Below are 15,751 nucleotides of genomic sequence, written 5' to 3' on the forward strand. Positions count from 1 at the left end.
CTTAACGTTTAGTTTATTGACTCTAATCTGTGGAAGTAGTTAAAGATTGGGGTGATGGCACAGAGGCCTTTTATTACAATATTGTCTGGAAGAAGCTGAGAGAGGAAGTAAATATTAAAACATCTTTAGAGAGATGCCTTTAAAATGATTTTAATCTGCTGAGATTATGAGTTATTTAGGCCTAATTCCAAGTTTGATGAGTTTTTAATTCCACCCAGATTGGGGATGAGAGATTGATTACATTTTTTTAAGGGAATTAGGATTTTTTTTACAGTTTTGTAAAGTTCATAGAAACGTTGTTAATCTGATCTGTTAGATTATTAGATTTTATGATGACCTTTTAATCTTTAAAGAACCATTTTGCTCATGACTCTCATTTTAACCTCATTTCTCCAATTAAGACCAAATTATTCATTTTAATATTTAGAATTTTGATTGATTGACTTTATTGATCTCACAGTAGAGAAATTTACTCGTTACATCAGCTTAAATAGTCAAAGGAGAAGAAAAAGGTTCATGGGAAAAATACAGTATATACAGTGTGTCCACACACACGTATATATATGTATATTTATATATATATATATATATATACATATATATAAAACCGGGTTAAAAACCTGTTCAACTCGTCTGCAAACTTGGTGTCTCTGTCCGCAGCCCTGCTGCTGCTCCTCTGCCCAAAGCCGGAGATGTTTTGGAGACTCCTCCTCACGTCTCTGACGTTGTTTTGTGCCAAATGTTCCTCCATGTTCCTTCCTTAGTCCTTCTCTGCCGCCCTGATCCTCCATTAGAGTTCTGCTGGACTCTACGCTGCTCTATGCTCTATGATCTACGCTTTCAATGGACTCCAACAGAGCTGCTCATATTTACAAAGTGAAAGAATAATAATATAGTTTTATTCAGACCTATTTATATACAAAGCCTGAGAATCAGATGAACAGAATCCCAAGTTTGCAGCATTTAAGAGAGTCTGGCTTTTATTCAGTAGTGATAAAAAGAAGAAAAGTTAAGCGCGCTGAAGGAGAGGCTCTTTACAGATAAACCTTCATGTCAAGGCTCAGGAAAGGGGCCCCAGAATTTAAGGCAGACAGACTGATTTATCAAAAGCGTTTATTTTAAAGGAGGGATCTGTAGTTACTGCAGGGACTTCTAAGGCAGGAACCTCTGCAGAGAGAAAACTCAGGTTAGTGACCACGTTAATCTGATGGAGGATGATTATAAACGCAGGAGTCACAAACCCTGGTCTTAAAGTTCAGTCCAAACCCAGAGGAAGGCGTGGATTCCACCCGAACGGCTGCCAACATCACGGCGAACGCTGCCCAGAAAGTTCCAGACCAACAGATCCAAGCAGGCGAAGGAAGGCGGGACTATCCAGAATGTGAAGCTAAAGCCGAAGTGAAGAAGTTCCCAGGAATCCAGGACGGAAGATCAGAGATCCAAAGAGGTACAGAAGGGAAATCCTGGTGGATGGCAGGAAGCAGATCCAGGTTCAGTCAACAGTCAGAATCCAGCAGGAGTCCAAAGACAGGTCAGGCAAACAGATCAGAACGGGAACAGGCAGGCTCAGAGGTCGAGAGGCAGAACGGGTCAGGATCAACCAATCAGAACAAAAACAGGAACGCTAGAGAACTCTCACCAAGGCTCCAATAATCTGACACTGACGACTGGAAGCAGGCAGGTTAAATAGAGACTGGTGCAGGTGGGACAGGTGAACGGTGATGAGAAACTGGACAGGTGAATGGAACGAACCATTATGCCAGTCATCAGTGCCAAGATCGTGACCCTGCACCTTCCTGGAAAAATAAAGAAAATACGAATCTTTCCACCCCAGGGGGAACGTTTCTGGAGATGTTCTAAAACTTCGGGAGTTATTTCAGTTTCTCTCTTTCAGATTTCTGAGTTTCATTTTGATTATAAATGATTAATGAATTGTCCTGCTGTTTCCCGTTGCTCTGCCAGGTAGCAGTCTTCATGTTTTATGGCATCCAGCTGGATCGCTTGGTCCTGCAGGTGTCCAGCCCGGCCTTCCTAAAGAGCCCACTACCCTACCACCCCCAGCTCCGAGCCCAGGCCTGGAGGTTCCTCAGCTACGTTTTCATGCACACCGGGTGAGTCTAATCGATGAAAGGACGCGTCTAATCGATGAAAGGACGTGTCTAATCGATGAAAGGACGCGTCTAATCGATGAAAGGACAAGTCTAATCGATGAAAGGACAAGTCTAATCGATGAAAGGACGTGTCTAATCGATGAAAGGACGCGTCTAATCGATGAAAGGACGCGTCTAATCGATGAAAGGACGCGTCTAATCGATGAAAGGACGAGTCTAATCGATGAAAGGACGCGTCTAATCGATGAAAGGACAAGTCTAATCGATGAAAGGACGTGTCTAATCGATGAAAGGACGCGTCTAATCGATGAAAGACGTGTCTAATCGATGAAAGGACGAGTCTAATCGATGAAAGGACGCGTCTAATCGATGAAAGGACAAGTCTAATCGATGAAAGGATGTGTCTAATGGATGAAAGGACGTGTCTAATCGATGAAAGGACGTGTCTAATCGATGAAAGGACGAGTCTAATCGATGACAGGACGTGTCTAATCGATGAAAGGACGTGTCTAATCGATGAAAGGACGAGTCTAATCGATGAAAGGACGCGTCTAATCGATGAAAGGACGAGTCTAATCGATGAAAGGACGTGTCTAATCGATGAAAGGACGTGTCTAATCGATGAAAGGACGAGTCTAATCGATGACAGGACGTGTCTAATCGATGAAAGGACGTGTCTAATCGATGAAAGGACTGTCTAATCGATGAAAGGACGAGTCTAATCGATGAAAGGACAAGTCTAATCGATGAAAGGACGCGTCTAATCGATGAAAGGACGAGTCTAATTGATGAAAGGACGCGTCTAATCGATGAAAGGACGCGTCTAATCGATGAAAGGACGAGTCTAATCGATGAAAGGACAAGTCTAATCGATGAAAGGACGTGTCTAATCAATGAAAGGACGCGTCTAATCGATGAAAGACGTGTCTAATCGATGAAAGGACGAGTCTAATCGATGAAAGGACGCGTCTAATCGATGAAAGGACAAGTCTAATCGATGAAAGGATGTGTCTAATGGATGAAAGGACGTGTCTAATCGATGAAAGGACGAGTGTAATCGATGAAAGGACGAGTCTAATCGATGACAGGACGAGTCTAATCGATGAAAGGACGAGTCTAATCGATGAAAGGACGCGTCTAATCGATGAAAGGACGCGTCTAATCGATGAAAGGACGCGTCTAATCGATGAAAGGACGCGTCTAATCGATGAAAGGACGCGTCTAATCGATGAAAGGACGCGTCTAATCGATGAAAGGACGAGTCTAATCGATGAAAGGACGAGTCTAATCGATGAAAGGACGAGTCTAATCGATGAAAGGACGAGTCTAATCGATGAAAGGACGCGTCTAATCGATGAAAGGACGCGTCTAATCGATGAAAGGACGAGTCTAATCGATGAAAGGACGCGTCTAATCGATGAAAGGACGAGTCTAATCGATGAAAGGACGTGTCTAATCGATGAAAGGACGTGTCTAATCGATGAAAGGACGAGTCTAATCGATGAAAGGACGAGTCTAATCGATGAAAGGACGAGTCTAATCGATGAAAGGACGAGTCTAATCGATGAAAGGACGCGTCTAATCGATGAAAGGACGAGTCTAATCGATGAAAGGACGAGTCTAATCGATGAAAGGACGAGTCTAATCGATGAAAGGACGAGTCTAATCGATGAAAGGACGAGTCTAATCGATGAAAGGACGCGTCTAATTGATGAAAGGACGCGTCTAATCGATGAAAGGACGCGTCTAATCGATGAAAGGACGCGTCTAATCGATGAAAGGACGCGTCTAATCGATGAAAGGACGTGTCTAATCGATGAAAGGACGAGTCTAATCGATGAAAGGACGTGTCTAATCGATGAAAGGACGTGTCTAATCGATGAAAGGACGTGTCTAATCGATGAAAGGACGAGTCTAATCGATGAAAGGACGTGTCTTATCGATGAAAGGACGCGTCTAATCGATGAAAGGATGCGTCTAATCGATGAAAGGACGTGTCTAATCGATGAAAGGACGCGTCTAATCGATGAAAGGACGCGTCTAATCGATGAAAGGACGTGTCTAATCGATGAAAGGACGTGTCTAATCGATGAAAGGACGAGTCTAATCGATGAAAGGACGTGTCTTATCGATGAAAGGACGCGTCTAATCGATGAAAGGATGCGTCTAATCGATGAAAGGACGTGTCTAATCGATGAAAGGACGCGTCTAATCGATGAAAGGACGCGTCTAATCGATGAAAGGACGTCTCTAATCGATGAAAGGACGAGTCTAATCGATGAAAGGACGTGTCTAATCGATGAAAGGACGAGTCTAATCGATGAAAGGACGTGTCTAATCGATGAAAGGACGTGTCTAATCGATGAAAGGACGCGTCTAATCGATGAAAGGACGCGTCTAATCGATGAAAGGACGCGTCTAATCGATGAAAGGACGCGTCTAATCGATGAAAGGACGCGTCTAATCGATGAAAGGATGTGTCTAATCGATGAAAGGACGCGTCTAATCGATGAAAGGACGCGTCTAATCGATGAAAGGACGCGTCTAATCGATGAAAGGACGCGTCTAATCGATGAAAGGACGCCTCTAATCGATGAAAGGACGAGTCTAATCGATGAAAGGACGAGTCTAATTCATGAAAGGACGCGTCTAATCGATGAAAGGTCGCGTCTAATCGATGAAAGGACGCGTCTAATCGATGAAAGGACTGTCTAATCTATGAAAGGACTGTCTAATCGATGAAAGGACGCGTCTAATCGATGAAAGGACGTGTCTAATCTATGAAAGGACTGTCTAATCTATGAAAGGACTGTCTAATCTATGAAAGGACGCGTCTAATCGATGAAAGGACTGTCTAATCTATGAAAGGACTGTCTAATCGATGAAAGGACGCGTCTAATCAATGAAAGGACGCGTCTAATCGATGAAAGGACGTGTCTAATCGATGAAAGGACGCGTCTAATCGATGAAAGGACGTGTCTAATCTATGAAAGGACGATTCTAATCGATGAAAGGACGTGTCTAATCTATGAAAGGACGCGTCTAATCGATGAAAGGTCGTGTCTAATCGATGAAAGGACGCGTCTAATCGATGAAAGGACTGTCTAATCTATGAAAGGACGCGTCTAATCGATGAAAGGACTGTCTAATCGATGAAAGGACGCGTCTAATCGATGAAAGGACGTGTCTAATCGATGAAAGGACGCGTCTAATCGATGAAAGGACGTGTCTAATCTATGAAAGGACGCGTCTAATCGATGAAAGGACGCGTCTAATCGATGAAAGGACGCGTCTAATCGATGAAAGGACGCGTCTAATCGATGAAAGGACGTGTCTAATCTATGAAAGGACTGTCTAATCTATGAAAGGACTGTCTAATCGATGAAAGGACGCGTCTAATCGATGAAAGGACGCGTCTAATCGATGAAAGGACGCGTCTAATCAATGAAAGGACGAGTCTAATCGATGAAACGACTTCACCTGATCAATTGATAAGTTAAAGAAATGATAAAAGAACTGAAAACATTGGTTCTACTAAAGCTACAAACACAATAATCAATGAGTGGAAGCATGTGACCAGATGTTTTTCTATTTGATAGAAAATGTATTTAATTTAAGGTTGTTGGTTAAATGTTAATTTTAAAGCTGCTTTTAGCAGCTATTTTATCGTATGACAGACGGAGCCAGAAAAGAGGATTTAGGGGAAGAAGTCAGTCACTGAGTTTGGATGCGGCTCTTTATCGTCTCCATGTCAGAAATAAAGCAAATCTACTTCAAGGATGATAAAAAGTTTTACAGTCGGGGATCATTTTGGGGGATGTGTGATTCTCTGATAGTGTTTTCATAAAAACCAATAATTGCTAATTTAATAACCCAACAAATCTTGCTGCACATAATGTTACATCAGCTACAGCCAGAGCCTGATTGAATAAATCCTGGACTAAAGTTCTCTCATCGTAAAACAGCTGATTAAAAGGTCCTTTACTGAGGAGAGATGGTAGCAGAGGAAAGAAAGCCTGGAAAACCAATTTGTTGGTTACAGTTTATTTTCAGTTTGTTTATCGAACAAATTAAAAATAATGTGGATGAGTCTTTGAAGATGGCTTTGTTTATCTGACAGCCTTTCATGAAGCAGAATTCATGTTCAACAAAGTTTAAGACAAAAACAATGATGTGGTCAAACAGAAGCTGATATCATATCTCTATGACCCTAACCTGCTTCTTCTGCTGGACAGAATAAGGTTATGAACTGGGAAATATTAAACAATCTAAACTGAAATAAAGTGGAACGTTTGTCTGAATAAAGCAACTAATAAGCCTCAAAACGTCTGAAATTTGTAATGATGACAATAAAACTTAAAAACCAGAACTTGGAGAGAAGCTAGAAGGATGTCTGAAGGTGGTTTAGAGGTGGATGAGATGAGACACTCACCAGTGAAACCCGACCAATCAATCAATCAATCAATCAATCAATCAATCAACCAATCAATCAACCAATCAATCAGTCAATCAATCAATCAATCAATCGATCCTCACATCACAATCTGAACACCTGGCTTGAAAAACCCGTTCAAAGACGTACTTTTACATATAATTTAGGTGAAACACAATTAAATTCTATTCAGTGTATTTCTATAGCGCCAATTCACATCATCATCTCAGGTCACTTTCCAGTTCAACCAGATCATCCAGTCAGATTGATTCAAAGTTTTCTATCTAAGGAAAACCAGCTGATTGCATCGACTCATTGACTCTTCAGCAATCCCTCACACTAAGCATGCTTGTAGCGACAGTGGAGAGGAAAAACTCCCTTTGAACAGGAAGAAACCTCCAGCAGAACCAGGCTCAGTGTGAGCGGCCATCTGCTGAGGCCCACTGGGGTTCAAGGAGACAGAAGCAGACATAGAAAAAGAAGCATAGATACAGAAAGAAGCAGAGAGGTGTATGGTTATAACTGCCTTCTACTGATGAAGGTCGACAATAAAAAGATGAAACTCTCCTTTCTTCTTCCAACTTTCTATTAATTTCTATGTTTTAAAGCTTGTTTAAAGCTGTTTGTATGGAGGGTCTGTTCTGATGTGGTTTGTTCTTTGTTCGACTCCCTCTAGTGGTCTGGAGTTCTTCTGTTTTGCGGAGCAGGCATTTTGCTTTTGCTTTCAGTTGCATTTGTATTTTTGTGATTGCGTGTTTATAGAGTTTGTACACAGATGTTGTCTATAATTTGCTGCGTGTTTGCAGCCATTGTCCAGCATAGAATTGTTTTTTTTTTATTTGAGGAAGTCCAGCTCATTTACCCGGCCTGACCTACAGGCTGGAAGCTCTGAGTTGTTTTTTTTTATTGCATTTTATGTAATTAGTGATTTTTCTATGAAGCTCCTGCCATTCTAGGGATCTAATGGAATACCTGCCTCTAACAGGATGATGTGTGTGTTACAGGATCGAACACCTGAGCCTGAACATGGCCATGCAGCTGCTGGTTGGAGTGCCTCTTGAAATGGTCCACGGGGCCCAGAGGATCGGGCTGATCTACGTCTGCGGGGTGCTGGCAGGTGGGGCTGAGCTCTAAGCGTCATCCTGAATCCTCCGTTAGACCATCTGCTGGATATCTGTCTCCATTTCACAACATTTTAGAATCAGCCCTGTGTGAGTGTGTGAATGTGTGAGTGTGCGATGAGCTGAAGACAGATGGTTTGATCTGTGATCACCCAGCAGAGATGATGAGATGTCGGCGGTTCTCGGTTCTCCATCTAAAGTCCCCCATATTCATTAACGATGGAGCAGAAGGAGATGCATGGAAACACCCTCAGTACTGATGAAATATGAAGAGAGACAAACATGGTGGCCATGACTCCTGTTTGGTAATAAGTCAGAAAGCCTCAGAGGAGCGAAGCCGTGATACGAAATATAGAAAAAATGTCCGGTCTGTCCCCACCGCCTGGAAGCGTCCCACTAGGTCCGGTCTGTCCCCACCACCTCGAGGCGTCCCACTGGGTCGGGTCAGTGCCGCCTCTGTCCGGTCTGTCCCCACCACCTGGAGGCGTCCCCCTGGGTCGGGTCTGTCCCGCCTCTGTCCGGTCTGTCCCCACCACCTCAAAGCGTCCCCCTGGGTCGGGTCTGTCCCGCCTCTGTCCGGTCTGTCCCCACCACCTCAGATGGAAACATGTATTAAATAATCTATGTGTCTGTGTGGCGAGTTGAGGGTCACCGATGGATGAAGTGACCTTTAGTTTTGACCTCACTCTGAAAATAAGGAGGAAGCTGGACGATAAATCAAACACCCTCATCAACACTCACCCACACACACACACTCACACACACACACGGACATGTCAGCTGTTTTAATTAGATATCGACCAGCAGCAGCGGAGCAGATGCAGTGTGGTGCTGCGGGCTGCTGTGGGTTTTGCTAACTGGCAGCAGAATCTGCAAGTCACTCTGTTCCAGAGGAGCCGTATGTTTAATGCAAAATGATTGTACCAACATTTGATTTGATTTATTTGGAACTAAAATATAATCCAGACATTTGAATTGAAAAAGCTTCATGGAAGCGAAACGTCTTCATACTTTGGAAAACAAAGACCAGTTTTTTTTTTTTTTTAACTTTTTTAACCTTTTTGGGAATTTAGAGCTTCATTGGTTTGGAGGCTTTGACTACTGTTAAAACTAGACTATTTTTGACAGAAGAGGATTTAGTGCCATAAAAAAACAGGTTTTAAATTTTGAAGGTAAAATTCTGGCTGACTAAATCCAGAATTATCATTTAAAGTCCAAACTCTGAGATTAAAGTTAGAAATCATTAGCCTGTTTTTGTTTTATTGAGTCGCTTTCTTTAATGACCTTAATCCTCTTCCGTAGTTGTGGTTAAATAAGGTGGGTTTATAAATCGCTCTGATCTGTTTCAGAAACCTGATGGAGCTTTAAGCATTTTAAAGTTCCAGTAGAGTTTGGCGGATTGGTGACGTTTGCTTCAGGAAGGGCTGAACAGAGATGCCTGCTTTCTGGATTCATCCAGAAATGATCACTTGACAGATTTAGAGAGAGAATCTCAGGTGGTGATCAGGTGACTTAATCACCAAATCCAACAAATAAACACGGCGTGTTTGAGAGAGGAGGAGCCATCAGCCTGCTGCGACTCTCTGTCATATATATTTATTTTTACCACAAGCAGTGGGCATTCACTAGGATATGCATTCAAAATATGTTAGCTGCATGTAAAGGATTAGATGTTATTCATTTCTATTATAGAATGGAGAGTATGTGCATATGCATTACATGAACAATATTTGAGGCAGCGATTTTTATTCATAGCGCACAACATTTGAAAGCAATAAAGAAAGAAAATATCCAGACTAAATATGAAAAAGATGAAGATTTGAATAGTTAATCTTTCAATGATTTTATTTTTTGGTCTTTTAAGGTTTAAATTTAGCTTTGATTGTTCTGTAATGGATGAGATGAATAGAAACCACAGAGAAGCAGCATCTCTCTTCTACATCTTGTCTAAAGATCAGTGGGAAGCCCTGAAGTAAAGGCAGCAATGAAATAACGCTTCCTTTGACTTCTTGGTTTTCATGTTTAGAGATGGAAAACATCCTACAGGGCTCCTTGCTACTACCAACAATGTCTGTAAATCAGGAAAATCAAATGTCTGCTGGAAAACCTCTGATGACGTTTGATGCATGTGACCTTTAGCGTGATCACAGGAGATGGATGTTGGGTGTCGCCTCCATCATAGCTGAGCCTGCATGGGATACTGCAGAATAATGGTTTGACTGAAACGTTTAAAAACCAGATGGTTGGTTTTGGATGTTTCAGCTCAGTGTTCTGTTCTGGCTCAGATATGATGGATGCCCCCCCCCCCCTACCCCCCCCCCCCCCCCCCCCCCAAGGTTTCCAACCCTCCTTGAAGGGAGCAGCTGTCTGCAGCGGGCTTTGGACGCCTTTACAGTCATTTTCATCTAGAGGAGCACAGGAGGAGTTTCGGTCCACTCTTCTAAACTTTGCTTTAGTTATTTTAGATTTCTGCCAAGCGGTCCGGTTCCAGGTCCTGGTGTGAACTGGTTGACCTCTGAGCCATCTAACTTTGAACACTTCTGCACGCAACTTTTTCCCGTTCATATTAAGAAAAGCCTTGAAATGAAAATGTTCTTAAGAGAGTGGCAGTGAGAGGATGTCCTTATATGGGCGTCATTCCTTTAACAGAGTGATGCTCTTCCTCCTCTGCAGGATCTCTGGCCGTGTCGGTCACTGACATGACGGCTCCGGTGGTGGGATCATCCGGAGGAGTCTACGCCCTGGTCTCAGCACATTTGGCCAATGTAGTAATGGTGAGCTTCTGTGTCCCCCCCCCCCCAGATGCCAGTTTGTCCCTGCAGAGATCAGCCCACTGCTCACAGGCTTCTATCTCAGAGTGTGAATAAATCCTTCAGTGAAACTGCATCTGATGACAGCACAGAGGGGCGGAGCTTGTAAAGGTTCAATCTAGGCAATGGAAGTTTTCCTCTCATCCTGGGGGGGGGGGTGTTAATATACTGCAGGGGGAACAGAGAAAGGGGGGGGGCCAAAGGAGGCTCTGATCCCTCCTACTGGATTGGCCAAGGAGGTCACCTGGGGGGGTTAAAGGTCATTAGGGGTCGTCAGAGTCAGGTGAGGGTGGGGGGTGAATCTTCTGGGTATTGATCCTATCAGTGCTTTGTAGGTTGGTGAAAGGTTCTGTCCAAGGAAACCTCCTCTGTTGGTTTCTCCTTAACCCCTCTGTCAAACCGTCTGTCTTCCATGTCCAGAATCGGGACGTTATTGTCCTCAAAGAGCGTCCTTCAGGACATCCCTGAAGACCCACCGTTCTTCAGGGATGTCCTGATGTGTCCCTGTTCTCTGCTCCTCCCTCTGTTAGTGGTGGCAATGGTTTCTGCTCCTGTCTGGGGGGTTCTGATGACGCTCCAGTGGGTGGTGTCGGTCAGACGGAGGTACTGGTGGGGGTCTGTGGGTTTCCTGTAGACTTCTATGTTGAGTTTTCTGTCTTCCATGATGTGACCCGTGCAGAACAGGAAGGCAAGGCTGACATCTTTCACATCTTCCTGGATGAACAGCATGTTTCTGTCCGCTGCTTTGATTGGATGATTGATTGATTGATCGATTGATTGATTGATTGATCGATTGATCGATTGATTGATTGATTGATTGATTGATTGATCGATTGATTGATTGATTGATTGATTGATTGATTGATTGATTGATCGATCGATTGATTGATCGATTGATTGATCGATTGATCGATCGATCGATTGATCGATTGATCGATTGATCGATCGATTGATCGATTGATTGATTGATTGATTGATTGATTGATTGATTGATTGATTGATTGATTGATCGATTGATTGATTGATTGATCGATTGATTGATTGATTGACTTCATTCATTGATCTCACAGTGGAGAAAGTTACTTGTTCCATCAGCTCAAACAGTCAAAGGAGAAGAAGGAGCCAAAGGAAGGAAATGGTTCATGATGGGATTTATATACATTATATGCAGAACGTCATCATAGGACAGCTTCTCTTCTTTTTTATAGTAGGATTATAATACAGGATTATTGCATAGGGTATTTCTATAGATGGATATTTATATATATATAGGTATTGGTTATTGATGTGGTCTGTGAACGTATTGATATCCTTGGTCTTTATTTTGACCCATGTGTCATCCACATATCCACATATCGGAACCACTGACTGGTTTTGTTTCCATGAATGAGTGTAGAGCTCCGCTTTCCACTTCCTCCATCTAACGTTCGCCACTATGGCAGAGAGGAGATTCCATCCATGCTCCTGCCTGTAGAAATCTAGTTGAAGTGGAAGCATGCGGTGGTGAGGCGCAAGTCCAACAGGGAACAGATGTGGTCAGATTGGTCCTATCTGGCAGAGGATGGTCTTGAAGTAAACGCATCCTCACTGTGGAGACGGCTTCTTGGGTGAGGATGCAAGTAGAAAGAGCTGTGAGGTCATAGGAGACCATGGTCTCATCCGAGTCCAGCGTCAGGTCCTTTATTCCGTTAGAGAAGCCCTGTGAGTTAGCAATGTGCTAAAGGAGCGAGGAGGGAGGCCAGACGTTTGGCAGTGACTGAGTTAATGCTGCTGCTGATGGGCCTGAGAGGAGCTGCTTCCTTTGGAGCCGGTAGAAATGTTGCCCGTCGATGGTTTTGGTTTCTAACTGCTGAGCTGCTCCACATCACTAGTTAGAACTGAAGAAGCCTCCTGGATGAGACGTCTTCTAGAAAACATAGTGTCCGGTTGCCTAGACTGAACTTTTTAAGCTTGAACATGACCTGGATGATTCAGAGGACCAAAGCTCCTCAAACCATTTCACAATTGACCTGAATTAAGACTAAGGGAACAATTTAATGACAGGATGTGAGTGAATTTCTTTATTTTTCCCTTTTCTGTCTCTTATTCTTTATTTTTCCAGAACTGGTCAGGAATGAAGTGTCAGTTCAAGTTATTCCGAATGGCCATGGCTCTGGTCTGCAGTAAGTTCAACTTAACCCGCCTCTTTTATGATAATAAGACAAATTATCCTTTAAACAGCCGACATCACTGTACAACAAACCTAAACAACATGAAAAACAAGACAGGCAGTCAGTGAAGGTCTGCGGTGTTCATCAGATGAGTCTTGATTAAAGTCAGGGTTAGGGTTAGGGTTAAAGTCGCCTTCAAATGACTCGGCTCTGATCGACATGCTGTGGGAACATCAGGTTGACCCGCTAAATTACGTGATACCATTGAACGCATCGTACGGACGTCGACACGCGGCGCCACTCGCCTCTGATCTAAGAAGCAGAATCTATTTCTGTTTCCATTGGATAAACATGGAGCAGCTCTGATGAGAAAGAGTCAGATAATAGAGAGAAACAATAAAGCTCACTGACTACGCCCTGGCTTCCTGACATGATGCTCTCCATTGTTTACTTTCCTGATTTCTGTCGCACTGGTGACATCATCACCGCCAACCCAGCGTGTTGATGTCACCAGACACACAGTGGTTGAGAGACAGAGGCCACGGAGCCGCCGGGGGGGGGGAGCCAAAAGGAGCCAAAAGCTGATTGTTATCAGAGAAACGAATTATTCTCCCTTCAGGCTTTAAAAACATTTCTTTAGGTGGAATAATATGAAGGTTATTTTCGTTTCAAAAACTATTTGTGCATTGTAAGTGTGAATTTGAAGTTGTAGAATGAGACACAGTCTAAGTTTTATATTTGTGAAGTAAAAAGAAAAAATTCACCACTATAAATTTGTTTAGCAAGTGTTCAAATTTTAAGTTCAAGTAAACAAATTCTGTCCTACAGGTTGAACATCAAAAACCTGTCGGCCAGCGACCAATCAGGCGTCTGCGTATAGAATGTCTACGGACCGTCCGAGCAGGCAGCGTCCCCTGCTGTCCGATCAAGGGTACTACATGAAAATGAAGGAGTAACTCGTAAAGTTGAATTTGTGACTCAGCAGCAGATTGGTGCAGTTTTATTCATGGATTTATTTTTTTATTTTTATATTTTTAATACTCGTGTTTGAATTAGTTTTGCACCATTTGTTTTAGATCAACTGGAGCAAAACTGAATGAAGAGATTTTTGATGTTCAACTAACAAAACATAATCTGTGTTTTTTATACTCGAGAATTTAAAGAGGTATAACTTTAAAAAAAAACACCAAATTTATATTTGGATCAAAACTGAGAGATTTTTGATGTTCAACCTGTAGAACAGAATTTGTTTACTTGCACTTAAAATTTGAACGCTTGCAAAACTAATTTATAGTTGTGATTTTTTTTACTTCTACAAATACAACCTTAGACTGTAAGTCGTTCTGATGTTAATAAAATGTTTCTGTGAGCTGAAGCTTCTTTTCTGTCAGACGTTATATTTTAACCTGCTGACCGTTTCTGTCCGCCTGCAGTGAGCGTAGAGTTTGGCCGCGCTGTGTGGCTGCGGTTCTACCCTCCAGCCTTGCCCTCCTGCCCCAACCCCAGCTTTGTAGCTCACTTGGGGGGGGTCCTGGTGGGCCTGACCCTGGGGGTGGTGGTCCTGCAGAACTACGAGCAGCGGCTTCAGGAGCAGTCCCTGTTCTGGATATTTTTCTGCGTCTACACCTTGTTTGTGCTCTGTGCCGTCTTCTGGAACGTTTTTGCCTACAGCCTGCTGGACGTGCGGATCCCGCCAGCGCCGTGAGCTGTCATTAAAGATGGCCGCCGTCTGGATGGTTCACCTGAGCCTCATCTGTTGGTGTGAGACATCCCACAGCCTGCTACCAGTTCCACTAATGCTAGCCTTAGCATTGAAGCTGCACTCCACCTGCTCCTGGTCTGTCTGCTGGCTGTTTCTGGGACTCTGGATGATGAAACATCAGCAAAGAAGAAGCCGCTGATTTAACAGCATTGCTTTACCTCTGCTGCCTATAACTCCTCAGGTGCCTTCTCATGAAGACATCACCTGCTGAAAGTCTCTCTGCACATCTGGCTCCTGGTCGGACTGCCGGCAGCTTCAGTCATCCTGTTTTTGGATCATTTATCGAAATTCTTTTAAATGGAAAAAATGGTTTAATCTTTGGATAAACTTTCAGTGGAAACAGATTTAAATAACAACAAGTCAGTCACCTTCAAACGTTACTGTTCAGTATTACCTTCAGAATCCAAATAAAGGCATAAAGGAATCATTTAAAGGAAAAGTCGCTCATATTCAGAATCCAAACTTCTGAAAGTTCTTTAAATCTGAAATGATTCCATCCTGTTCAATAAATGATCAGTGTTTTTAATTCAGAGTAATTTTCATGTGAATGTGCTTTACTGGAGGCATCCATGTTTGTCAAAGAACACTACTGCCACCTACTGGTTAGTGACATTGTCACGGTGCGGTATCGGCTGTTGATCAAGTCCCAGTGCTGTATCTGGTGTTTGTCACAATGCGCTATTATCCAAGTCATCTTGAAAACATTCTTCTTCCAAATGTTGGCTACATATTACGGGTTTTTTCTCTGGCCAGAAGTTCGATGGCAAATCCGCGAATATTGTTATTTTTATTCTGATTAAACACTAAATTCATGAAATCACTGCGAACGTTTTAGTTTCAGGTACAAATAATCATCAGTTGATTATTCCTTGCTGACTTTTCCCAGATAGTTGAAAATATCATGTCTGCATTTTTCAGCCGGCTGCAGATTTTTAGATTGATTTTTTTTTCTCTGTTTTCTAAAACCATCCCTCCATTTATTAACGATTCTAAAAGCTCCAATAGTGCCGCCAGCAGGTGGTGACAATGTTCAACTAACTATTGTATAATGCAAAAAGAAGAAAATCCTGAACCTGATAAAATAAATAAATCATAATAATCACCTTGGAAGAAAAAAGCTTTAAAAAAACAGACGCCAAAAGTGTTTTTATCTGCTTTTCCATGTTTATGAACTCGATAAACGTCTAATTTTTAATCTGGACCTCTGTTCCTATGGGGAATTATCTTCAGCTGTCCTGTTAGCATCAAAATTAGATCAGAAAACCAGATTTGCAGCCTCCACCTTAAATCATTCCCTAGTTTCTCTACCAGGTCGCTGAAATTTCTCCACAGCCTTAAACTCATGAAACCCTGAAAAGGCAGAAC

At 42.7% G+C, this 15,751-nt stretch overlaps 1 protein-coding gene across 6 annotated transcripts in view; it reads left to right on the top strand.

The window, feature by feature from the left end:
• Positions 1-14,933, top strand: part of rhbdl3 (rhomboid, veinlet-like 3 (Drosophila)) — a 66,969-nt gene extending 52,036 nt beyond the window's left edge. For 4 of the 6 annotated variants that reach the window (XM_038271718.1, XM_038271716.1, XM_038271717.1 and 1 more), the window contains 5 exons: positions 1,963-2,111; positions 7,548-7,660; positions 10,338-10,438; positions 12,576-12,636; positions 14,058-14,329. In XM_038271718.1, the coding sequence (XP_038127646.1) occupies positions 1,963-2,111; positions 7,548-7,660; positions 10,338-10,438; positions 12,576-12,636; positions 14,058-14,329 (696 nt within the window). Of the gene's footprint in view, positions 1-1,962; positions 2,112-7,547; positions 7,661-10,337; positions 10,439-12,575; positions 12,637-14,057 lie in introns of all 6 variants that reach the window. The other 2 variants (XM_038271715.1, XM_038271720.1) reach the window with 2 other exon arrangements.
• Positions 14,934-15,751: the final 818 nt, after the last annotated feature.

The sequence above is a fragment of the Cyprinodon tularosa genome, unplaced genomic scaffold, assembly GCF_016077235.1.
Source record: "Cyprinodon tularosa strain WSP-4 unplaced genomic scaffold, ASM1607723v1 ctg807, whole genome shotgun sequence".
Taxonomy (NCBI): domain Eukaryota; kingdom Metazoa; phylum Chordata; class Actinopteri; order Cyprinodontiformes; family Cyprinodontidae; genus Cyprinodon; species Cyprinodon tularosa.